General features: G+C 37.3%; 1 protein-coding gene across 4 annotated transcripts in view; it reads right to left on the reverse strand.

The window, feature by feature from the left end:
- LOC132905635 (E3 ubiquitin-protein ligase MIB1-like) overlaps positions 1–27,772 on the reverse strand; it is a 243,809-nt gene that overhangs the window by 65,447 nt on the left and 150,590 nt on the right. The window contains exon 1 of one of the 4 annotated variants that reach the window (XM_060957141.1): positions 10,572–11,060. The exons of 2 other annotated variants lie outside the window; for them this stretch is intronic. Coding sequence is in view for 1 of the 2 variants with exons in the window: in XM_060957137.1 (XP_060813120.1) it covers positions 4,474–4,541 (68 nt within the window). In the remaining variant the exon portion in view is untranslated. Of the gene's footprint in view, positions 1–4,473; positions 4,557–10,571; positions 11,061–27,772 lie in introns of those variants that run through there. One more of the 4 variants, XM_060957137.1, reaches the window with a different exon arrangement.

Here is a 27,772-nt window from a genome sequence, read left to right on the forward strand (position 1 = left end):
AATAGATACGAACCAATATTACCGGCAATAAGTTCTCTGATGGGCAATTACGAAACTCCTGCAATTCGATATCGTACGCGGAGTCGTGAAAGCTGAGCACTCGCGTTACTTGAACTTTGGAGAGGTAAGACAGCGCCGCGAGACTGATCTCCCTATGCTTAATTACTAGAAGCGGATGAAAGATCGTTCTATCGTCTCGTGTGCGATGGTTTACATTATTCTTTGATGGAAAAATTGCTGCGTTTTGCTCGGACAGAAAGCGCTCTGGTGTCGAGTGAGATGCGTAGCTCAAAGGTTGAAAGTTGAAACAACAGTTGAGAGAGCAGTGTAATGGTAATGAATGATAACAATTGCTGTTATTTCAGTGTTCGTAATTTGGAAAAGCAACAGTATAACGAGGGATATGAAAACTTGAAGAGTAACGTGGTTTTTTCGTGAAAATTCATACCGTTGCGTTGAAAGAGATTTTTTATAACCAGACTAATGACGAACGTTTCTAAAGATATTTTCGAAACGTAAAATATCGTGGAATTATTTTTTTCTCATACATTCCAATAATAATACTTATTCCGTGGAATTTATGCTCTATACTAATCTGTATTCTCTAGATTATCGTAAGAACGAAATCTAATTAATTTTTATAATCAATAGTTAAATACGAAAATAAATTATCAATTAGTCAGAGAACCATAAACAGTTCCAATCGATGTTGCTCTTTTTTATAATTCTCGATGCGTTACTTTATGTACAATAGTTGGTAGAGAGTATTAAAAATAATGTGGGAAATATTTAGATGATTTAGTGGATTCTAGAGATCAAGAAAAGCGAGAAATTCCATATAAGATAATTTCGTTTGAGACATAGTCTTCAAGTTACAAACAATTCGACTTTACGCCAGCGGTACACTGCTAGTAGCGCAAGTCAATGAATCAGCTGGCGGATGTCGATCTTTATTTCGCTCACATTTTCTCATTCTTACACCGAGATAAACGAACGAAACTAAATACAACGGTGGAAATTCTATCGTTATTCGTTTTATAAAATAATCAGAATACCTAAATCTCACCATAAGTCGTACTGAAATCGACGAATTATTTTATTTACGAATTTTGTTTATAACACATCCCACCAATTGGAATCATACTCGACATAAGTTCGTGTAGTCGTTAATAGGCTGCAAGATTTCACGTTAAAGACAGGAGGAAGATAAAACAAGACAAAATGTGGACACGATAGAAGGATAAAATTCTGCGCACTAGTCGCGTATTTACGTATAAAACTAAACAAAAAGCGAAGACGACGATCGTCGGTTTATCTCTTGAGACCTCTCGTATAGTTGTACGATCCATCAAGAACTTAAAGAATTATCGTAATTCTTCGTACCAATAAAAGAATGCAGTCGTTAGGCGACAATGGTTGGCCAGGAGGTCTAAACAGTGGGCGCATCGAGAAACCATAAAATTATTCTCCACTGATCTGGAGATCAGGCGATTTGCTTTAGAGCCCTTCTAACGACCTCGCCGCCCATCTGGAACGTACCGCAGGGAGAAGGAAAGAGCGGCGAAAATCGTCCTTTCAAATAATCGTTACCGACGGCTGCGCCGAGTATACTAGGCCGGGAAAATGATGACGATTCGAAGTGACTCTACGGAAGAAGTAGCGCGTGTGCCTCGTCTTGAACGGAAGAGGGAAGTTGGCGAGAAGAAAGGGGATGAAAGTGTAGAGAAGAAGAGGGAGTACGCGTGTGCATCTCTTCTCGCCGCATTACCATAGCAATGGCGGCAAATCAAATTGAATAAAAATTTATGTATCAGAAAGGCAATAAAACGGAATAGATTTGGGGCAGAATGGGGCCGAATCCATCAGCCAGGATCCCGATAAAGGTGGATCGTTTGGGTCCAGAGCTGCGTCCAGGGGAGGATCTCTGGCCGTGTATCCCTTCCGATTGGAGCGGGATTGTCGAATTGTTGCCACGAAATTTATTCCACCTACACAGCCACGCATACAAACACGGCCGTCGTGGAAGGGTATAAGCGGGCCAGCAACGCCACCCTTTTTCCACTGAAATCGGCTTTACGATATTACGCCGCCTAGGGAAGCCTGGGACATCCGGTTTATGCGGACGCTCTTTCCTACCTTCGTCCTACACCTTCGTACGCCACCACTTCTCTCTCGCTTTTTATCTTTTTCTCTTGCTCTTCTTCCACAACGAATCGAGCTTAGTGATTTCTTTTGGAAAATTCTCCGTCGGTATTCGTTTCTTTTTTTCCTTACCGAATGTCCGATCCCATTGTGCCATACGACTATTTGAAACGTTATACACGCTATCCGGGAAGACAACGATGTTTCTCATACAGCACGCGGTTTATTTATTTCGTTTCTGATATGTATGTAAGGGTGGTTTTATACGGCGGACTAAAAGAAACGGTGAATACGAATTTTGTAAATAGAAATTAACTCATACCTTTCGATTTATAAAGGTATCGTTGGCTTACTTTTAAATGAAGGTTATTTCTTGTATTTTTGTAAAAAATTGCATAGAAAAAATATTAATTTTTTGATTATATCGCAAACAGATTACTTAATATCGAGATTCTTCGACAAATTACACGACCGATAAATATTAATTTTTAAGTATCCGGATTACGAATAATCAGTGCAGATGTATTTTTTGGTTATCATCGACGGTGAATATATTTTGCAGTTGTTAGTAACCATCATCGATGGCGTTCTCGTTATTTTGTTCTTTTTAATAACATTACGATATTACAAATGGATATTTCACATCGAACGCTATAGCGTATCGAATAAAACCCTGTTCTCCTTTTACTGATTTTCCCCCATTTAAAATTCCAACAACGTCGTAAATCCTGACGAGACGATCAGCTGAATAAATTAATCATTGCCATTTATACGATCGTACGGACGTTCTCGTTTGCTTTCTCAATCTCACAAAGGGGATTCCAATTTTTCGCGATTAATCGAAAACACCGGAACCCTGGATTGCTCGACGAGAAACGTTGAATCGAATCAAATATTTGCAAGACCCATTTAAGGGTGCGCGGCCCTCATCTACCGCAATTTTTTCACGAACGCCGGACCATTTCTGGGCCAATGGCTCGAACAAAAAGAATAGCCAGGACAGAAATGACAGTTCCCGTTGAATCGAGATAAAGACATCGCCAGGTGAAGTATTTGATCACCCCATAGGAGCGGAACAATGAAGACGAGCTTTTATCCTACCGGTGACGACATCGTTTCTGTGAAGTATGGCTCCGTCGCGAAATTCGGGAAGAATCCATATCCATGATCATTTTATGGAGCATTAAATCGAGCCGAACATTGAATCGTCTATGAAGACACCACCATGATATATGTGTAATAACAATATCACGAACGAAATTATTTTCTGTTATAAACCTCTTATTCCAAGGATGACAGAGAAATTAGAATATCCGCGTGTCGTAAAATTATAATTTAACAGAAAAGTAATTGCAAAATATGTGTTTGAAAAATGTATAGCTCTAAACTTCTTGTTAAATCAGGCGAGAAATTGTTTTTGTATAATTTTGTATTTTACACGACGTATTTATACGCATAATTAATCGTATAGAGTAGCTTGTGTTGAGTAGTTCTTTATTTTAAGAAATTTATTATATTTTTTCAAATCACCGAGGCGTATCGTGGCAGAGAATGAAGTTATATATATTTTATTAACTGGAATTGAAAGAACGATAATTGCAAAAATTGAAATACGTGGCCAGCAATTAGTACAGAAATGATTCGATCTAATTAGCCCTATTTGTTACCAAGAATTTATCTCAGGAACTTTGTTGAAATTAATTACTGAAATTACCAGCAAATGTCTAAATAAATTTTCACACGTTTCATTTACATGTTCTATTGTTATTTCAATAAAATCAAGATAATCTTTGTCGACTGAATAATCAATAAGTCACTCACCTAAAGGACTACAGCAAACGAGTATTTAAGCGAAAATGGTTACGTACCTGGAACAGAAATCAGGTAAATGGTTAATACATTGTTATGATACACGAGATATAAAATCTAAATATTTCAGAAATTTTTCAATAGACTCTGATTACATTATTATTATTCCAAATTATTACAACGTTTGTGTCCACAGAATGTTTCAAGGATAACAGACAACTTCCTTAACGTATTATATTAATCGACGAAAACGAGTTAACTCGGTCATTAGAATAATAATTTCTTCATTTAGAGATCCCCTATCCTTCTAAGTAAGTTTCATGCTCGTTACAAACAAATTATACCACGTTCATATCCGCAAAAATGAAAACTGACCTAACTAAAATTGATCCGTCTTTGGTGTTAATTTTAAATTCCATAATTGTAGAAATATCCAGTTAAGGGATAATATGCTTCACAGGTTAAAACTGATGGAAATCAATAAGGTTAAAGTTTGATTTTCCAAGGAAAACTACCGGGTACCTAAGTATCTTCGGACTTTGAAGTTGCATATCTCGGACACAGGTACCATCTGGCTCTTCGTAGGGCATGCATTTGCTCAAGGACGTTATCCAAGTGCTTGGTAAGCACACTGCCACTCCTATGAGGCTTTAATCGTACACAGTCATCGAGAATTCTCAGGGCACGTTTGCCAGGCTGCTAGAAATTAGCAGTATCCACGCCGAATCGTGTTTTGGAAAAACAGACCAGATCCTCAAAGACTTGGTTCGCTTAAAGAGTTAACTTTGCGTAAACCGCGTTGACGCGCGACTCTTTTCATTTGAATTTTCAAATAATAGAATAGGCCAAATTTATGTGCATATACAATGAGAGACAGAAGTATTCACAGTTGGTTTATTTAGAGAAATAGAAAGAGAAGTATTTTCCACATCGTTAAATGTATTCAAATATATGTAACTGTACGTTATACATAGATGTGTATAAGAAACGTCATGCAACGTGTATAGGAAAAATATCGTACAATGTTGAAAGTAGACCGCAAAGAAATTTTGAAAAAGGAGTGATAAAATGTAGAACCAAATTTGGCCAAAGAATTACTATTGGGTTGATAACTGTCAGGTTAATTAGGTTTTTTCTTAGTTAGTTTAGCTTAGTTTAGGTTTTTTTGTCATTAGGTGATATTGATAAAATCCGCAATCATTTAGTTGCCAATCCAATATTATCTACGTTCAAATAGAACAGGCAGCTATTTGATAAAAAAGGAGGTCCACGATATATCAAGTATAACACAGACATTTGTTGATAATACTGTACGAATATTTTTGTCTCAACAAGATGCTATCTTTCCTCATATAGGTTGCCAAATTGTTCGATTAATTGTTCTTTAGTGCATATCTATTACTGCTTCTGTGTATTAATTCCGCAGTTACATACAATTACATATATTTATTACAGAAAAAAAAAATATATATATATCGTAGAAAAGTGTGAGCCGCGAACGATAAACTGATAATTCACTGGTAAACATTGTATCGTCTTTTCACTTGATTTATTTCCCACCGAAATCGCTATAATCATTAACGTCGATGCACGAGGAAGAAGTTCGATTTTGAGTCCCTGGTAGCCCGCATTTGTCCCGTTAATTGATTTAATTGATCTCACGCGTGTGCTACGTCGTTATTGATGCGTGGTAACGCAGACGAGCCGGACTGGCGACACATTAAAATTACCGATCCAATCAAGTTGGCAGGTAATGACGCGAGATGCCGAGACACGTAAGCCGACACCAATTGCAAGCAAGGTAGACTACCTTAGCGAATCAATCGAGCACGAACGAACATTCAAACTCCAGTCCTGTTTTGCGGCCAAGTTTCAGGACAGAAATACAACACAAACAAGAATACACAAAAGCTCTGCTCCCCTGCAGCTTAAATCCAAAAAACAAAAATAAACTCGAAAACCGTAAAACCACGACACATAATATAGCATGGCTACGTCGTACCGTCGCGTATCGGTACTTTTGCCTAACACACATTACTCAAATTCATTGTTTATTGTGAATTGCAAAAATGTATAAAAAAATACAAATCTTGGCAAAATAAACGATTTAAAAAAAAAAAAGAACATTCAAACTCCTCGAAATGTTTCACCACGACTGTAACGCGTCAACCGGCACCTTTTTTCCAGGGATCTTATGGCAATTGTTAGGTTGTGTAACAAATTCGAGTAATTACGGACGATGGGATCGAGTTCGATACTTATAAATCCGAATCAAACATCCAGTTGATAGAATTTTAATGTTACTCGTAAGATACGACAGCGGATAAAAGCAAGCTTAAATATAAATGGTAGAAAAAATAGCAGAATTTTGCAAAACAGGTTTGTATATGAGAAGAGCTGTGAAATCCGAAAAGCAAGAAACCAATTTCAGTTTCCTATTCTATTTTGTAATATGAAGAAAAGATATCGAAAAAAATTCGATTCAGAAATATGAAAGCAGAGGCTTCTCTCCCTTTAAAACGAGGCTGCTTCTGTCGTGCAATTTCTTTTCACGAAGTTACAGCAATTCAAGACGACAATTTTTTCGTCGGAATTTAGTGATCGTTTAATTTTGTGAAGTAGCGTATCAAGCATCGGATATAAATATATGTAATTAGCAAAATTTGTGATTTATCGAACGTTATTAAGAAATGTCTGCACAGTCACGGGTTAAAGTTAATAGTTCTAAAAGATTTTCTTGTCCGACGATAACGCGAATGTGAAAAAACGTTACATGGAAAAATACAACGATCATCTGGCTTGTAACTTATACAATTTATTTTACGACGTACAATTATAAAATTGTAGAAATCGTTTGCGCAATAGTAATTTAGTCTGTAACTTAGAATTTATCGCCCAGTAAATTATCGTGGAAAAATCTTCCATACTTTAAAAGCTTTTTTCTCATAAATCTTCTTGAGTTCCATTCGTGCCAGAAAATAAAAATGTACAAGAGAAGCTGGACGCAAGAGAATCTATTTTTATTTCAATGCGCTGGAATAATTCCAGTCTTTTTTAACAAGTTGCAACACGTAGAAAATAGTTTCTACAAGTGTATGTATATCAATACATTGATATATATCCGTGACATTAAACAAAATATTCATTTTATACAAATCCAATTTAATATTCGCATATTTAGACGAGATAACGAATACTACAAGGCAAAATCAATTTCTTCGCGATCTAATTTCGAGGTATTACGAACGATACAGTGATTTATGACATTAAAAATCGTGCGTATAAGGCGGCTAGGAATAAAAAAAGAAGTCATTAGGAATGATCAATGACGAGTAACGAAGCTCCAACCCGGACAAACATAATTCATCACTGATGAAATATATTTGCGTAAGGAATTCGCGTTCCACTTCAACGTATTTTTAATATCCTCGCGATGATACATTAATTTTTCCTGGAAGTAATATTGACGCACCGGATATTGAGTTTCCTTGGAAAATGGATAGCATCGTAAATAAGATAATCCACGATGACTTCGACGATCTATTTAATGTCTTCTTGGTTAACAATTATAAATTTACTCTACTTTGGTATATTATAGCTACAGTGATATTACTAAATTGTGGATCTTTGAGCAAATATAAATTTACATTAACAATTCTTCAAAATTAATCGTATACGGTTCATAGTACAATTAACACTTGGTGATATTGGTACTATTAATTATCGATCGTATGCGGATCCTTCGTCGCATAAATGTGAAAATGTACAGAATGCAGATAGATCTAAAAATCAGTCCACATGATTTTTCAGGCACTTCCGATAGTCGAACGAAGCGACTATTCAATTGACTACAGACTGCAATATCAAATTATTGATATAAAAAATCTTCGACGAAAAGTTAAGCTCACCTCTTTTATCTTTCTTAAATGGAACGATACATTTTTGTCTACACCGTTCGATGCATTTTTTAATTCTGCGCAAAAAAGTATCGAGGTACTTGGATCGAAAAATAATTAGTTTGCAAGATACTTCAACTTTAATATCGGCAAACTTACCGTACGAAGAAGAAGGAAAGATAGCGTAATACTTTCCCGTCCTCTTTGTTTTCCTTGTCTTTTATACGATAAGTTATCCTCGAACGTGTATCGGATACTTCTATCGCGATACACGTATCGCCGTGTGTAATGCCCCTAATATAAATCGAATACAAAGAAAAACAGAAGGAGGAATCAAAATGGAAGAGAAGATCGAAGACGGATAGCTTCGTCGTTAGAATCGGATGATTCTGAGAAATCTCGAAGCTCGATTCGTGGCTGTGCTTAATTCCACGTACGAGTAGCGCGTTCCGGCTGTTTCTTTCTTCCTGTTCGTTCTCGTTCACGTACATACATATACATATTGCAGTGGCAAGTTTTACGGCCAGGCTCGTAATCGAACTGGCGGACCTCGACTCCTTTCATTGCCCGCGTAAAACGTTTCGATTTGCAATTTCGTCACTTAACTGCCGTGCTGTCTTCCGAAGCCGTTTAGATAGAAGAGGAGGTCAGGTAGCTAAAGGGATCGTGCTTCTACTGGTGATCGTACACAGCGCTGTCCTTTTCTTTTCCCGACCAACCGAAGTACGTTCGCCAATTCTAATGGATCTTCTTTCTTCTGCTTGCCCACGACGTTCGTCGTTCCTATTTTTCGGTATCGCAGCGGTAAAAGTGCATCACGAGGCCGTGAAGTCGCGAACGATTATGAGATTTCATGCTTGTTCAGCTGACAAGGTGGGAAATTTATCGTGACTGGGTTCAAAGATATTTGGAGATCCGAATTTGGAAATTCGTTCATTCTTTCGTTTTGTGGTGTAAATGAAGAAAAATTTCTATGTTTTTAGATCATTTCTAAGAGCAATAAGAGATCGTATCTTTTTATGGAAAATTCTGTTCGTAAGTATTACGGCACTTGCCAGTTTCGTATAAAATGTAGTAATTAGTTCAGGTAATTATTAAGCGAACGATTGATCGATAAGAATTTTGCATTTGTGCGAGGTTTCGATTCGTTTTAATCGATAAACGCAATTATCTGCTTGAATTGTTCGTTATTCGAAAAATGTTTCATAACGTAACAATTTAGTAAATTTCCGCTTTCTGTAGGCGGACTAGTGAAGGAAATTGTGAAAATCGATATCCTTTTAAATGGAATCATATAGTTTCTGACGCAACAACCCGATCCATCCCAGCGTTTCCTACGAGAAAGTATCGATCTATTTATGTGAAAAAAGAATTACTTTGGCGAATATTTTAATTATTGTCCTGTAAAACCTATCGTATGAAAGACAAGGAAAACAAATACAGAAAGTAGTGTATTATGTCTTTTGTATAGTTTGATGAAATTAATCAATTAAGATGTCTGAATACTTATGAGCGATAAGATGTAATTAATAAATTTCATACAGTTAAAAGTAAACGTTTATTAAGAAACGGCATTTCGCACAATATAAACATTAGTAAGACATCTTTCAATTAGATCTCACTGATTTATTAACGAAGCTCTACGTCATTTATTCAAAGAATACTTTTATAATTAATATAATTTGTAATCGTAATACTCTTTGTTAATTGTTCAATGAAAAAGACGTAAAATCCATATTGTGCGAAATTAAAATGCTAAACGAATTGCTTTGAAAATGGTAACATTTTTCCGTGTCTCATTAAACGTGAGATTTCAAAATGTGCAACATTTTATATAAAAAATTGACGTATCAATATCGAATACTTCGATGAAGCAAAATAATGATCATGTGATTGGAATATTAATAACATTTTGTTATAGCTTCAATCAAAATATCAAATGCCAAAGCGTAACGCAACGAAAGTTATGCCTTTGATGGAAACGATGTTTTTCATATTATAAAACGCACCTTCGCGTTACGGGACGTATAATTTTATTGGCGCTTAATATTTCTCGTTAAATAAAACCGTTTAGCGTAAACATTGACCTAAAACAAGCTACGTGTGTAACATGAAAAGTTCGCTGACTCAACGTTCTTCAATTTAGTATATTTCTTGTACATGTAAATTGTACAATACTTAGTAATATTTTACTTCAAGGGAACAGAAACTTCGTAACAACAAATTTATAAAAATACGAAATATGTAATCAAGTCGACACTCGATGCTGAAATGATCTACGCGTGGGAAAATATTTCGGATATCGTTTCCATTTGATACATCCGCTGTGATAGTCGCTCAGAATCGGTGCATTTTCCCGAAAAACCATTTTCCCTGATCATTGATAATTTTAGCCATCCGTTTCAACTTTCGATCGTCCAAACTTCGAACCTTCGTCCTGACTCATCGGCTCCTCCACTTATTTTACCATGTTATATATATCAATCTGAATTTTTCTGAATTTCTAGATGGATTTTACGACAATTGTACATACCTTGTTTCCTTTAGTGTGAGCAAACGTAAAGATTATGCAAATCTCTAATAAGAATTAATAGAATCCGTATTACGTGTACGTGAATTTCAAGGGAATATAATCTGTTATTTTATATAAACACGTCCCGACTTAGTCGAAATCTCGTGTTTACTCAGTTGATTGACAATTTTACAAAGAATACTCGAGCATACATTTAGCGTGGCAGACTGAAAACCGTTGAAGCTCCTCGCTAGTCCTGAGGATGCAGCGGGGCAAACGATGTAATTCACAGCATTTTCTCAAGTGTCTTCTTCGCTATCTCTTGCTAGTGGAACCTTGCTAGGGATGGCGAAATGCAGGCGGCGGCTCCGAGCGTTCGAAACATCACATTTTCTCACGTATATGTTCGTTATGGATGATTACGTTTAAAGTCTTCTGCTTGCTACGTGCTAAATGGTTCAAGTGATGTCAGAATTTGGGTGCTTTAGAGAGCGTATGAAGCGTCTAATTGATAGGTTCAGCATGGTATCTTGTACTGTTGACGTAGCTGTCTGAGTAAGTACATATATTAGAGCAAAATAGCTCTTAGGATCAGCTTTCTCTCATGGCAGCTTCAAGCGCGTGTGTTTTGTAAATCTTGTAAATTTGTTACAATCTTTATATTGGACATCTCTCTTGTAAATTCAGTATCATTGATAATAATCGCATAGCATTCAGAGCACTCGAGCGAACGTAACCATACGAATTTCTAATTGCTATGTACTTCTATTCTGATTGTCACATTGCACTTCTTTTTTATTCACGTCTTTACATTTTTATCCACATCTATATGTGTATGTAATGTAGGATCATTACTACGATTAGTTTATTTATAATAAATAGATTAAACGGGAAACGATGGTTGTTTAACCTGAACTAATCACAATAACGTATTATAATTAAGACAACTAGATAGTTAATTCGCAACTCTCGTCACCAGGGATCCAACGCTTTTTCTCACTCGGAACACACTCTCTCGACAACGCTAGCAACACTATGTTCCTGATTTCTCGATTCACACTCTCTGGCTTCTCAACTGACACTCTCCGACTTCTCAACTAACACTGACTGTTAATTCGTCTTTCTCCCTTAGCATCCCTTTGTCTTTTGTCTTAGCCCCACCATGCACGTGTTCCGCAACCTCTCGTGGCCAGGCTCGTGTAACATCAACCACATCTCGATCCACATCAGAGACCAGGCCGCGTTTCGGAACCGATGGGCTGATGACGGAAATAAAGATGTGGCGGCACTCGGCGACAATGTGTGTCGCCGAAGCGAGGTGCCTAATGAACCCTCAATATCCCCTCAATATCCAGTTCTTTCGCCGAATGTTCGAGAACGCCTAACAAACGCGTGGATAGCGGGGATATTGAGGGATGATAAAGATAAAGAATCGAATTCCGCCGAAAGTCAAGTTGTAAGAGCTTCAGTCTTGAAAAATCGCGGCTGGAGTTCAGGAGTGAATTGTAGTTAGTGTAAACCAAGTGATAAGAAATAAACTCTCTTTTTATTTCTTTATTTTTATCTTTTATTCTTCATCTTCGATTTCTCTCTTTTATTTTACGGGACACTCACGCAGGCCTTTTCCGCGAAACTATTCGATCGAAGGACCGACGATACATTGTTGGGCCTGTCGGAACTTCGGCTCTCTCGCGACATTGTTTATAGTTCGCCGGATATCTCTTAGGCCCTTCGTCTACGATACTACAATAATAAATGTACATTGCAACTTTAAAGAATTTCTTTAAAAATGAATTAATACTCTGCGTAATACATCGTACACCACACTTGAAATTAATACTATAATTTACTTTTGGATTCAATAAGTAACTTTTGCCTCAATTCCTATAGTTATCAACCGGGTAAATACACGCGTGTTTAATTATTTGAACAGTTCGATTTCCCTCGACCACCTTGGTCCCAATTGGTTCGAATAATTGACGCTTTACCATACATCTACGTATAATAAAACGAGTATTTTACTACGTATAAACGGGAGTCGGGAGAGCTTGTGTAAAGCCCCGTGCACAACTGCATATGCGAGACTATAGGAAATGCCTGCTATAACTCGATTAAAAGCGAATATTATCAATGTACTGAGCTTCAGGTTGGCAACATTTTCTCAATCAAAATATTAACAAATCAATTACAATATTTCTAATAAATTCTATATAGTACAACTGCTTCCCTTACGTTTATACCTAATCTAATTTTACCCTTTACTTATCCTGATATGTAAACTTTGCCAAATTATCTCAACAATCATATTCGTAAAAATATGAATTTGCTTAAACATCCGCAGTCTAATAATGTACATCTATAAAAATACGTTCAACACGACAAGTTGCAAACTTCGGGGGGAATGAACCCCTAGAAGTTTCGGCAGAGCGTAAAACGTGCGAGCGGCATCGATCTGCAGCAAAAAATTTCTTCCGTAATTGCGATTGTCACCACAATCGTGCCGCCGGGCTTCTCTTTTTTCTCTTTCTTTCCTTTTCTCCCTTCTTACGTGGTCTCCTAAATTTCGGACGCAGAATTGCAGGGCGCGCACACGGCAGACAAATAGCTTTCTTACAAAAACTCGTAGTTCCATGCTGCTGCCGGCTGGGCCATTACGATTTAAATTAGTTTCCTCGCGGCCTGGCCAACGGAGAAAGACACCGGGCGGGGTGGGCACGAAGAGAATGATAATTGAGGGAGGGAAATAAAACGAGGGAAAAAGTGGAAGACAGAAGACGGCCGGCGTATTCAAAAGGTCTTTCGCCGTGAATATCAACTGGTAGATATACGCGGCTAGATATTTATCGAGCAAGTAGAATAATAACCCTTTTAATCATTCGCTTCTTGCCACTGCGCTCTTACCGGCGAAACAGATCGGCCAGAGGCAAGAAAAATCTGCGCGCTGTTGCGAGAAAATAGAGTTTATGATGGTAGAGAATTATTAGAGGTCGCTTCATCGTCCTGATAAAACTCGTTAAAGAATAAAACAGCGAATTAAGAGGACGTTCCATAATTCGAAATCGTTTTGTTTCGTGCGCGTGTTCTGCGTGCATCGTTTATAGCTCCCATTTCGATCGAAAACCATTAAAGCTTATTTGGAATGGTTCTTGGTACGGTACCAATGAAACTATACACAGAGACTTAAAAATAGCAACAGTTAAAGAAGAAATTTCGAAATTCAATAAACGCTACGACACACGCTTGACTAAACATTCCAATCCTTTAGTCATACGGTTTCTAAACGGAGCAGAGATCACCGGAGAAGACTGAAAATGCATTATGCAGAGGATGTACAAAACAGGTTTAAATAGCAAATGATACTTTAATGTAATTTATTAAGATACTTGTCAAAAGAAGTAGCATTGCCGTAAGGTTACATATTATGGCATGGTAATTTTCTATCATAATTACTAAAAATTCTCCGTGAGAATTAATTGTAATATTCTGCCGAATAAAAAAAATAATTATATCTCCTGTAAGTTACATATACACGGTACTGTTTCTGTATTTGTTGCTTCGTGCAAGTGAGAGTGATTTAAATATCCTGTTGTCTATTTTATGAAAGTATGAGCCATTTATCGTACTCTCAAGTTATGTGATCAATTTCTTTCTAACGATAATATTTAATTGTTGATAATAATAAATTGTTTGCATATTTTCCGAGCACATTTGTATACTGTGTATGAATAAATATTAGATGTTTCATATTTAACGTGCATAAAACATTTGCAGTCTAGTCATAAATAATAACGAGTACTACGTTGATTAATTGATCAAGAAAAACCAATTCGTTTTCTTTTTGTGTTTTTTTTTTAATCATATCGTTTACTCTGGTATTTTACCTTTTACATTTTCTTCGCGTGTGTAATGCGTATCAATCTGTTTCCTTTCAAAAACAGACGAACAGAGCCTTCTAATTAATCGAATATACTTCAATCAGCCACATTACTCGCGTCGAAATTAATGATACAACATTCGTCGCCGAAAAGGGAACCACCTGAGAATTTGAATTTCTTCCGAATTTACAAGCGACCATCTAACACAGCACGTTCCCAGGGACTGATGATTTATTAAGGCGGCTCAGCTACCGGTGTGTTTCGGCCTTTTCGTCGGTGATATATCGTAGGAGCTGATTTAAAGTTCTCTGCCGAAAAAGGGCTAAGGGAGTAAAAGGGCGAGGAGACGACAGGATATAAATTAAGTCGCAATAAAACGGATCACGTCATTCTTTCGCATGTTTCTTCTCTAACGTTCTCCAGGGGATGGTGTTCGACTAGTGAAAATCACGCGGTTTCATCCGACAAACCGTCTCACAGTGTTTTAGCGTGCCTCGCAGCGAAGCAGTTTCAGTTGAGAAGCGGTAAAAATTCTTTTTTACCAGAGAAAAAATTTTATCAAAAAATTGTACGTATATATTTGATTGAATATTTATTTTTGATTTTTTTTTTTTTTTTTTTTTTTGATGTTCATTAAGTCATCGAGGACTAACGTTGCGTTGGAGCAATATTTGCAATTTCTTATTAGTAAATTCGCATTTTAATTTTATCAGGTTCGAGGAAATCGAAGTATTTTACGGTATTTTTGTGACTCTAATCTGCATAATGGGCTTCTGTAATGTATTTATTCTAATGAGCCTTAACACGTCAAAAACTCATTTTACATACGTTTAGTCAACGGTGTTGCCATTGCGTAACTTCGACGTGTTTTTCATTGCTTGGTCCTAAGTGGACTAATTTAAAACACGATTATACCACCATAAAAACGTGAACGTCGAAATCATGGCATATACAGAGAGCCGGAAATAATTAAAGAAGGAACCTTTCTTATGGCGTTTCTCGCGGCGAGAATTCGAATCCTACGTTGCATTTTCCCGTTGGCAAAGAGCAACGAGCATCGAAGAAAAAGAAGCAGAGAGGGAAGAAAGGAAAAGAGAAGAGAAACGTTTCCGAAGCTTTTTCAAAGAAGATCAGAAAGTTCTTCGAACGTGTCCCTGTAAAGCCACGAACCGTTCCCCTCGAAAGTAAAAAGAGTCTTGCCACAGATAAGGCAGATCAAGATCCGAGGCTAAGAAGAAAAGCCAATTTAAGTCGTAATAGGACGCTTGTCGACGAGTTTTCTCGCCTTTTCGGAAGCGATCGCGTTTCTTGCGGATCTTTATAGAAAGGCGTAGTTACGACCGTCGTTAATTACCTTCCAATTAACTGCCACCTTTCCCATAAAGCCAAAAGCTTCGGAATATCTCGTGATTTTACGACCAGATATCATCGATACCACGAAACCTCATAAATAACGTAGAAAATAGTCTTCAATTGAAACGATGCAAGTATTGTAACGATAAATGTACATTTAAAGGAAAGAAATTTTTTGAAAAAGTCTGATGTTAGGTATAGATCCCTTTCAATAGAGACTTCGACGTGATATCAAAGAATCTTTAGTGGAATAATATTCTTGACAATACAATTTACATTGGCTGTTTATTTCACAAAATAGCTTTTGTGGAAGAAAAGATTTCGCGAGGAAAAATAAAAGAAAAATGCCACGTAAATAAGAGGTTCATAAACGCTTTATTAAGAAGTCATAACAAAAGTACGAAGTGACAATGGATCATTTTCACGGGTTTTGTTCGCTTATCTCAAAGCGTTATCTGTTTTTATTAACGTAAGGTCGACTTCTAAATAAAAACTGAATTGATTACAATACAAGAACCAATTACACGATGGCTAACGATTATGGAAATCAATTGGACTTTACTTGTTCCATGAATTTCGGTCCAAGCTCTATATACATGGTACTTCGTTCTATTCAAATAATTCTCGTTTAAATCATCGAGAAAACGATCTACATAATTATAAGGTAATTTTTGTAACTGTCTTTATCTACATTTTTCGAGATCGCCGATAGCTAGGCATCTATAACCTGCTACTTGAAAATTCCGCGTTGCTGCCGCGAATCACGGCGCCTCTGACTGGCAACTTAAACGTTTAGTCACGTTTAACGGACGTGATTTAAAAGTTTTTGACGCAACGACAACGAGAGATCTCGTGGCTGAAAATAGGTAGAAAATGTACGAGTTCTTCGTTATGTATAGAATATGCGTGCAAAGGATTTCAAATCTAAAGTTGTAATATTCATATTCCAATCTTTTTCGTCTCCTAATCTCATAACATATTAGCAAGAAAACTATGAACATACGAGCACTTATGATACTCCTTCGTCTTTCATACGCCAAGTTTTACAAAATGAAGGATCCAAGAAAGTAATTGAAGTGTCTTTTACGTTCTATATTGTAAGATCTTCACTACAATTAGTTTATTTACAATAAATGGATCAAACAGGAAACGATGGTTGTTTAACGTTACGTGAACTAATTACAGTAACGTATTATAATTAAGACAACTAGATAGTTAATTTGCAACTTTCGTCACCACGGATCCAACGCTCTCTCTCTCCCACGAGGACCACACTCTCTCGGCAACGCAATTCGCACTCCCTGACTTCTCGATTTACACCCTCTGACTTCTCAACTAACACTGCCTGTTAATTCGTTTATCGTCCCTTAGCAACCCCTTGTCTTTTGTCTTAGCCCCACCACGCACATTCTCAGCAACCGCTTGTTTATAATTCGCCCGACACCCCCCAAGCACCTCTTCCACGATATTAAGATATATAAGCATTTTTCGATACAAATATCATAATTTTAAATTCTAGACTTTTGCATAGAGAATAAAAAAGAACGTACCAATTAATAGATGAAAGAATATAAAATTTCGTTTAAAAATACAGCGACGAGCCTGAAATGAAGTACTTGAGAAAAAATTCCTCCCATTCCCCTTATGCCCTGAATCTTGGACTTCCTTTTACGCGAAAGGAGACCTTTTCATGTGTCTTCTGAAACATAGTATAACTTTGTCCTAAGTAGCTTCTTCATGCTACAATAGATACGGTAGATATTTAGGTGATCCCATTTAACTAGGCCATTCATGGATGGTAGGAAAGAGAATTACACCGAACCCACAGTACAAATATTTTCTTCGTGTTAAATCGGCAAGAACAAAAGGCGGTATATATAAACCAAACAATCGTATCACAGACAACGGAAACGAAATCCTTGGAAGTTGTGCTAGATAAAAGTTTAACGTGGGATCTCCGTATAAAACGCATAAGAAAGAAAATAGCATCGGCCAGGAAACAACTGTATTGGTTGATCAATTGAAAATGGAAATCAGAGATTATCAATAAAAGAGAAAAATATGGAACAATGATTAAATCAATACGACCATACGGGGTACATATTCCTCTGGTGTACAGTTACAAAATGCACAATCGAAATTATTGAAAATAATAATCGATGCACCGTGGCACACGAGGAACGACGATATAAGAAAACACCCTAAAGATGCCATCGGTCGAGCTTCGATACTTCTTCGATTAAAAAGATATTGGACCAGAATCAACAAGCACCAAAACGCGATGGTAAAACACTGTGTTACCACTGTTACAGTGAAAGCTTAAAGTGTAGTAAATGTACACTTACTAGTGAGTATATACATTTACTACGCTTGAAGCTCTTACTGTAACATATATCCAACGCAAACCTAATCCTTGTGTCTTTTGTTTATAGCTTATATAGGTAGTGAGCGTATACATTTACCGAGTTGACGCTTCTACTGCAACACCACTGCCAAGCAGAGTACGTAGATCGCATCTGCTGGATAAATGTTCAGTGCGTTTCCGTTGCAACACTGGTGAAAGTCAGGAGGACGAATACGAAGGAAGAACAAGGTCCTTTTTCCACTTTCCCGCGCCACTACAAAGTCCACCGTCGAATATCACACAATTTCCATTCATGCTAGCGCGACTGCAAAGTCAAGGCGCGGTTCAACGCGACTACGAGGTATGTATATAAATACATGGAATATGTATCTATGTTTTGTAGTTACACGTGCGGCTAATCGCAAGTGGAAAAGAGACTCAATTGTGTAAGTGGAATGAACGAACGAATCGAGCGAATGATAGTAGAACAAGTACTGCAAATCATGCAAAATGTCTACTGACAGTAAGGTTGATGCGTGAATAAAGGATTTAAAGTGGCGATTTATAAAACACTTAGCATTCTGTTTTCCTTCAACGATTATGCCAACAATTATACACATGGCCAACATTCCTGACAGCGCGCTCGTATCGAAAAATAAATACCAAGTTGATGCACTGTGCGGCAACTTATTCGGATTCTCGTCAGGATTTTTCGCTTCTTTCTCTCGATCTCCACCGATTTTATCCCTTTCGCCTCGAAAGGGATGCCAACGAGGATCGTAAATAACGTTGTTTATTCGGGAATTTGTTTTTTCCTGGAGCACGCGTCAGTGGCGCACGATATGTCGGCCAACAACGGTGGAATACATAAAACAGCTTCCACACCGTTTTTCAACGTAAACGCGGTCTGGATGGTCGTACCTGACGCAGAGAAATTTTCCAGTTGTTTGAACGGGAGATGGCGAACGTGCGATCCTGTGCGTGAATTTCCTTCGATAAGTTCGCTGCTGCTTTTTCTCGCACCGACTTGTCACGTTAAGCAGATATTTCCATTTGAAATTGTCGAAAAATCGATTTTTGTAATTGCAGGAACGTGTCTCGATTTACGAATTCCCTGGTTTTACTAGTTTCTCGAATTATAATCATTTTCTAGTCATTCGATTCATCGGGAGGAATTTCGTCATCTTCAGAATACTAATTATTATTTCAATGCATTTTTAAATCGTTTCGCCATGGTATCACTGTCATTGTCGCTATTACTGTCGATATTATTACGTTTATTTGAGAAAAGATGGGAATATATTTGTTCGTCGTTTCGAAACATTTTAAGCTTCTATTACAACTAACAGAATTCTATTCGACGAAATATTATTTTGCGAATTGTTCGAGCTCAACTAGTTGTTTTGGTAAACCTTGCGAAAAGCACAAAAGACAGGAATCATTTATTTCGCGTTTAAGCACCGATTAAATTAAAAAGAAAAATGAAGTCGCGTGACAACGGTTGTCCAAGTGTTAAGAATTTGTTATCTCACCAAAATAAAATAAATAGACGAAGGGCTAGTTCCATCGGTTACACGATTATCCGTCACAAAATCTCCAAATAGAATCCGTTTATGAATGTATTAAAGAAAATATTGTGAAATTTCATTGTTACCACAATGAGATACCGCTGTCACGATTAAATCGATAAAACTTGAAAGAAATTTCAAGATGAACGTAGAAATAAACAAAGGCTTATCAATTTATGAACAGAATAATCGAATTGTCATCCTCTGTACATTTATCATCTTCGACGCGCAGATGCAAGTATTATGTGTTTTAAATAATTCTGCTATCCTCTTTGCCGTTTCATAAGTTAAACACCGTTCATCAAATCTCTTGCGATAGAGAAACAACCCGTTCGTTCGTATGGCATCGGTAGTAACACGATAATTCGTTTTCGTGCACACTGGATTAACCAGCAAATCCGATTTTTTCCAAAACAACGCGCCGGAAGTCGTGCATCGTAAAGCCGCGTAGATCCTGCTGCGAAACAAAATGTGCAATCGACTATGTGTACCGGAGACGATGCATGGATCGTTTGTTCTATTAAATAACGATCACGTCGCCCGATAAAATCCTGATTTATGCTTTAATTAATAGACGTTTAAAAACATTCCGAGCGCTCGTATCGTCCGATCCTCGATAATGTTGCACCCTGTTTGCAATGAGCTTCCTATTTATACCGTTTATAGCGACGGATTGATATTTCTTATCGAATGTAAAAAAATTTACTACGATCAAAATATCCAATTGAATTCTTTGAAGAATAAACGTTAGAAATTACGTTATAACGGTGTCAGTCGAACCGAATGAAATTTTTTACTGTCGATGTAATTTATATGCCTTTTGTAACGTTATATATTTATAATATTTCATGTTTATTATGTTTCACGTATTATTTAAAGTATCGTAAAGAAACACGTTCTTGCGTTAAGATGATTTCTATTTCACCAAGTATCGTACGTATATTCGTCTCTTTTACTTTCAAAAATAAATATGTATATATATTAAAAAATATATATGTATGTAATATAAGTATGAAGAAGAATAAAACTAGAGTAAATGATCCTGAATATTGCTAGCAGAATCATCGTGTAAAGGAAGATTATGCATAGTATATATACAAGGCGTGATATAATGGGCATACAACTGCACTGTGGATCTGAACAACTCGATGGTTTTTAACATCGTCGCTGTTAGATCAAACGCGATGCTAATATTGCACTAGGTTTTAGCCAAATCGTCCAAGCGTCGAAAAAAGGGAGAGATTCTATTTTACTACTAATTTGAGCGAACTCTATTTTTGTTACTTACGAAGGCATTTAATAAATAGAATTTCGATTACACAATTTCATCAATCAAAAAGTTATAAGTCTAGAAAACTGCAAGTACAAGATGTTCCTCGAGTGACGCCAAATCGAAGATAAAATTCGACAAGGGAAAAAGGAAAGGTACAACCAGGTGAAGTATTGTAATATAGAACAAGGAAAATTAGAATTAGAATTAGAAGAGAAAGTGGAAACAGTTCGATCGCGTTGGCGAACGAACGCACGAGTCGGTCCAAATGAAATTATTGATCGTCCATAGCTCACGATCGGTTTGCAAGAGTGAGCACGTTAATTCGCAACACATGCGGAAGTTCTATGCTAGGGGGTTGCAGTCGCGCGGCCGGAACTGAATTTCGCGAGTGCAATCGACTGATCGGCCAGTGACTCGCCAACCGATCTATCCCCCTGATTCTGCTATTCCAGCTAATGCGCTTTTGGCGAGCGTGTGCAGTTTTGCCGGGTGCAGAGAACGTGCAACGGACGACGACGGGTATCAATCTTAAGCGAAGCGAGGAGATAATCAGCTTGTGGCTCGTCACTCGCGACTACGCCGCGTGGCGATTCCGTTTCAGTGGCTACGGACGTTACGAATCATCTTACCGTCTGATTTATCTCGCAGCCGCATCTCGCTATTCATCGAACAGGACCCGATGAACCACCGGACAACGAGATAGGTAATGTTCGAAATCGATCGCTGCTGTCGTTTCGTGACGCTTAACCTAACTCGAATGACGCGCGATCAAGCACGTTGTTTGGACACGAGAAGGAATGATGCATACTCGACTCTTGAAAAATTCAAAACTTCAAACAATTGTAACTCTGTAGCGTAACAACACGTTCAATGCGCAGTCGATACATGTTTCGAGGTGGGCGGAGTAGTTCTTAAGCGACGCTATTATTTTCTTTTATATTTAACAATCTTATCACTTTTTAGGTAAAAAGTTTTCAATTTTTTTCATCGCGAAAGGTAAACATCGTAGAAATTAACGCGTTAAAGACAAATTAGAAATCCTTTCTTGTAATCTTAGAGAATCTTACACTCAAGGTATCACGAGTGAGATACGACCGTGAGCTAACTTTTTTTTATTACGTTTTGTAGTAAAGAATATGGGAGAATCGATCAATTTAATAATAACGTTGTCGTTATTGACAGTGTCAATATATACTCATAAAGTTAGTTTCGAGAGTGGTTACCTCTTTTAAGATTAAAACAACATTTTCACGGGGTGAAGTTTCACCCATTGGTAGCCTACAAGCTTTCAGATTGTAACAGACTGCACCATTCGTTTCGGAGAACTATAAATTGTACGTATAGTATGATACGTTCTCGAACATCAAGAAAAGGGTACCGATCTCGACGGACCTCGCAAGCACAGATTCAACTTTTCTTTCGCATTGTTCCCTGTCGAATTACACTGCCTGGGTCGGATTTATTACATGTTTCGAGGCGTTGACGACGTGTCGATGGCATGCCACCCAGCAGCCGCTTGCTGAATCGACGAATCGGTTCCTAGTCGAGGGGCCATTCGCACAACGCTACGTTTTACGTTGACACGCTGGCTCGCGGCGACAGCTGCGGACGATCGTCCACGAAAATAGTAAAAGGAACGAATCGACAACGATCGAACGACCGGCCGGCCGGATGAGAGCGTTATGGGGCCTCATAAACTGTTGAACAATCTTGACATCGAATTCGACAGCGGTTCGTACGACTGTGACCGATCTGAAGAAGTATTGCCTAAATCCAGCAACTTTGCTATCGTTTCCCGGTTACCCTTCACTTCAGACTTCTATTTTCTTCTCGTGGACGTGTCATGAACAACACACGAAGCAGAGCATATCGTATTTTGATTAGGCAAGATACGAAATGACGATATTTATATATCGATCGTTTCAACAATTATCGCAGAATCTGTTTTACGAATGGGTTATGTGTATTTCATGTAATTTTTTGAAATTTCATCGGCACTGTGACGATACCTGACTGTAGTGATTGTAATAGAAAGAAAATTTGAAACGAATCTGAAAATGTGTATAGAAGTTACAAGATATTTATTAAGACGTATGGTATTTTGGCTAGACAACATATTGTCAAGTCTGAAATAGGTGAAAAAATAGTTTGAAAAAATATACAGTGGCTCGTTGCAACAATTATCATAGAATTTTCTTATGAACGCATTATGTGTATTCTATTAAATTGTTTGAAATTTCCTTAACGATGCAACGAAAGAGGACTATCGTGATTGTAATAGTAAAATTTCAAATCGATCCGGAAGTGCATCTAGAAGTTGCAAGACATCTATTACAAATAGAAATAAATAGAGTAGTAATCTTAATCATACAATTAATGTTAAAGATGCTCCCACTACATAAAATCGGAGACAAAAATATGGTAGTACTTAAAAAAGAAGTTTAGTTGAACTAGTATTATGTACTTAAATTTTATTTATTATACACCTTATGTTACATAAATTACGAAACACACAATCGAAATTAATATTCGCATTTTTGTGCAAACAAATCGTATTTAACGAAATTTCATTGATACTTATTTCCATTATCCTATATTATGACAATATTATGATTATATTATGACTTACCAACATAGTGAATAATCGACTGTTCAATCATTTTGATGTTCCTTGCGAAGTGTACACTTCCAACAAATATTTTCTAACTTCTACGTACATTCTCAGATCAGTTTCAAATTTTACCAATATAATAATGACGATAGTGTCTCACTATAGAGTTGATGAGATTTCAAAATGTTCTTCCTATGCAATATACATATATATATATATAGATAAAAATTTTCTATGATACGCGTTTAAATATTTTCGCAAGTCACTGCATATTAAGAAGAAAAACTAGCCAATCTAGTTTCATGGCAACCGCCTAATCAAACGGTAGCTCGTTCATTATTCAGGAACCGGGTTTCTTTGATGGTTGTTAACAGTCTCGGTACAAGGTCCGCACACGGTTTCACCTATGAAATAGTAGCTCTATTTCGCTTACCCCGCTTGAACTCCTTAGTCGGGAGTTGAAACTTCAATCTTGTCTCTGGCTCGAGTTTCACTCGACATTTTCCTCGTCGACCAACTTTGACTTTAACTTCAAATTTGACGTTCCTCAGCCTTATCTTTGTTAATATACACCATGGATCCGCACTTGGACGGAAGTTCCGCGAGAATCAGAAACGAATATCATCCTTGTATAATATTATAATGTGGGCAACTGGGAAAGTCACGAACACAGTTTCGAATCCTTTTCCTGCGCTTTTGCGATCCTCGATAACAGTTTCGAGAAATACGAAGGGGAATTAGCGAGTGAAATCACGCAGCTTAGAGATCAATTACAAAGTAGCACTTAGAAAATCATAAAAATAGAAGACTGGAAATTAAAATTCAATAAAAAAATTATTCGACATATTCGGAAGTCGATACAAACATATATCAAGAAGCAGGAAGAGTCCTTTAGCGACGATGTGCGTGTATGTATTGAAATTACTTTTTCTTAATGTTTGTTACAATATTATTAATTAACATTATTTCTCTAGCCACGTTCGGAGGAAAACTATGGAACAGAATTTTCTTCGATATTTTTCGTCGTCCTACCATATCGAACGTGTTAATCAAATTAAGATTTAATCTAAATTAAAACATTTCTCTGGCAAACTATCTTAGTAGTATCTGCTATTACACAAATCTAGAGAACAGCTTGCGGACACTTACGGATAGCAACGCAGATCTGATACTTAATACCACGAAATTATTTCACAAATCAACGTTACATCCCCTTCGACGTAACATGCTCACTATGCCTCAGCAGGATACCGTCCTACGACATATTTCACGAAGGATTCCTTTGATCAATAGTTACCTAGCCATTCCGATCTGCGGCTTACTCTCGCAATTTCGCAGCTCGCGGAAGATTTACGTTCGCCGCAACTGACAATGCGAATCCCCTTTAATAACCGTGTCCGTCTTTATTGCTGCTCGGTTTGCACCATTTGTATCGTTGACTTGAGCCCGCCTACTTTACAATCCGTCGTAGATTCGTATTATTAGATAATGCGACAGCTATACGACGGAGTTTACCCATTCGTGCAGTTCGCGTTACCGCACGTGCGGCAGTTGACTTCAACAAACATAGCTGTTAGGCGACTAACGAGAGCGAATTGTAGAGATTAATCGTGTTAGGCCACTGTTCCTGTAAACGCGTGTGTTGTAACGGTAATCGTCTTTCGCAAATTGTATATGTTAATTCTGCTGAGGTTCTCAAATGTTCAGATTTCGATCTTGTTCTGTACGCGTGGTAAACGAAAAAAATATCTAATGTTTTAGGAAGATGTTTAACACGATACTGAAACGAAAGATCATGAATACCAATAGCAATTTTCTGATATTTTGTTCAAATATATGTGTCTTTAACGTTAAAGAGATGTCAGAAATTACATCACTCACGCACATCTTTATTTTATAATTTTTTAATTCTTTATAGTTGGATAATCTACAGAAACCTCCGTGGCTGCAATTCACGAACGCTTGTTCCAAACTCTACCAACATAATCATGACAATCTGGTTTCATTAGTGCTAATGAAACCTCAAAACGTTCTATACGTGCAACTAGCGATCGTATCGATATCGATATATTTATATAGTACACGTGATATTATAATAAGTAATTATACGTAACAATATGTAATGGTACATAATTCATAGAAACTTTCTCTAAATGTACAAATGTCTTCACGAGCCTCCGAGTTACCACGAATCTCCGTATCGAGATCAGTATCGCTATCGACGAAGAGTGAAACTTATCATCGAAGTGATTTTATCTTTCCCAGTTAGGATCAAACATCCCAAGTCGATCAAAATTCTATGCAAGGACATAGTCCTGGCGAGATACTGTTTAGCGAGCCAGCATTGAAAATCGATGTGGACACACGTGTTACCTTTAAAACCTATCAGCGTGCGCGGTCACTATAGAAACCCTTTCGCCTCCCATTTCGTTTCCAGCACGATTCGTAGATGTACATGCAAAAGGATAGGGAGACGGGCGAATAAACGGCTAGGGGACGAATTCGTGTTAGGTGTTAACGATGAGTTGTGGCCAGCCAGAGGATGAACCCCTCTTCTCAGCCACTGTGAGAAGATCAATGATGAAGCTGTAACCCCGTGGCTCGTACTTTTGCACGGCTTCTAATGGCTTTGAAATCGAGCCTCTATTCGTGAAAATTCGTCTGGCTTCGACCAAGAGAAGCGAAGCTCTGTTTCCGTAGTTTGGTTCTCTTCTCATCTATCTTGCGGTATTCTACCTTGTGTTTCGTGTTTCTCAGATAACTGTTTTTCAGCTCTCAGCGTTCAGGTGTAAAAGGGATTATCACTGAGAAATATCAGAAATATTGTGTATGTCACGAACGAAAATAATTAGGTACAGGTACGTGCCATTGGACAAGTGCCTATGTGTCAAACGTTCCATAGAGGATTTATTGGCTTGGCAACTAAGTGATTGCGGATTTTATCATTAGGTGGTAATGGCAAAATCCGCAATCACTTAGTTGCCAACCCAATACTTATCGTCTTGGTAGATTTAAATGTAGGATTTGAAAAAAAGGCCAAGCTTAGGAAAAACTTTGATTACAATTTTTAAAGGAACTTTTCTATCAATATCAATTTCAGTTATTGGGGTTTAGGTATAAAAAGGGATATATACAGTCTGTTCATAAGTATTAGGTCATTTACGAAAAAGTTCAATTATAATTTATGAATGCATTTTTCTGCCAATTCATGGTACTATGGATTTATTATTTAACTATAGGTATTAACTGTATTAGATCTTTCTTAGTAGGAATATTAGCTTTTTTAATAAAAACGAATAATAATATATGAGGAGTGGTAAAACGACGAATAACTTACAAATTGGTTTAACGTCGGTACCGTTGACTTTAAAATAACGAAACACATTTTTTTATGATCTTTAAATAAACGAAACACTTTGTTAAATGTGCGTTAAACAACATTTAATGATATATTATGCTACAACCAAATAGTTTCATTTCCCGAAGATATAATCACAGTCTCGGTGTATTTGCAGCACTTAAAGCTCTGTTGTATCATAATTGATTATGTCAGAAAAGTGGAGGATGTTTAGAATTCCTGAACGTTTCGCGAGGGATGCATTCGAAGCCACAGATTCAAACGTTAAAAGCCACGATCAAATAGACGATTTCGAGAGCGAAACCGGAAATTGCAGCGTAACGAAGAGAAGAATGCGTGCCATGAGATCGTGTGGTGCAATCGCGGAAAAAGGAGGGTGAATGTTTTCATTAAGAGCAAGCCGTTTAAAAATATGCGAAATTTTAATCACAGCCGAAGTCGCATTCGAAACGTTACCCCCGAAAAAAAGCCACAATTCCTCGGAGTCGGCCGTCACAAAAATATAAAAGGTACAGCGAATAGACCCGTCCATTGATAACGAACCAACCAAAAATATGTTTCGTAGCGTTTTCCCTATTGGAACAGCCGTCTCGATGGGTTTTTGCCCTTGTCGGCCAAAAATTGCATGGTCAGAATTCATGCCTCGAAAAATACGACGAAGGTTGCGCCTTTGAAATTCCCTGCGAATCGATATGCAAACTTTCGACCAACCAAAGTCTAACTTGCCAGATCCATTCGCATGATCCTTAACCGGTTCCTTGGACCGAATTAATTACGTAACTCTGTAAACGATAAATGCAATGACGTGCAAATATTTTTAGTAGCAGCTGTATATATATATTTTAGCAATTTATAGGATTTTCTCATAAGCTGTGCTTCTTATCGAATTTTATATGAACGACGTATCTTCTACAAAAACTTCTTTCTATATTTTCCAATTATACTCTGTTCAAAAATTTCATAGAATTACATCTGAGCAAATCATGGCACAATCCTAGCACTAAATGCTCGCGTTTCTAAAAAGAGAAAAA

Source organism: Bombus pascuorum, chromosome 3, assembly GCF_905332965.1.
Source record: "Bombus pascuorum chromosome 3, iyBomPasc1.1, whole genome shotgun sequence".
Classification (NCBI taxonomy): domain Eukaryota; kingdom Metazoa; phylum Arthropoda; class Insecta; order Hymenoptera; family Apidae; genus Bombus; species Bombus pascuorum.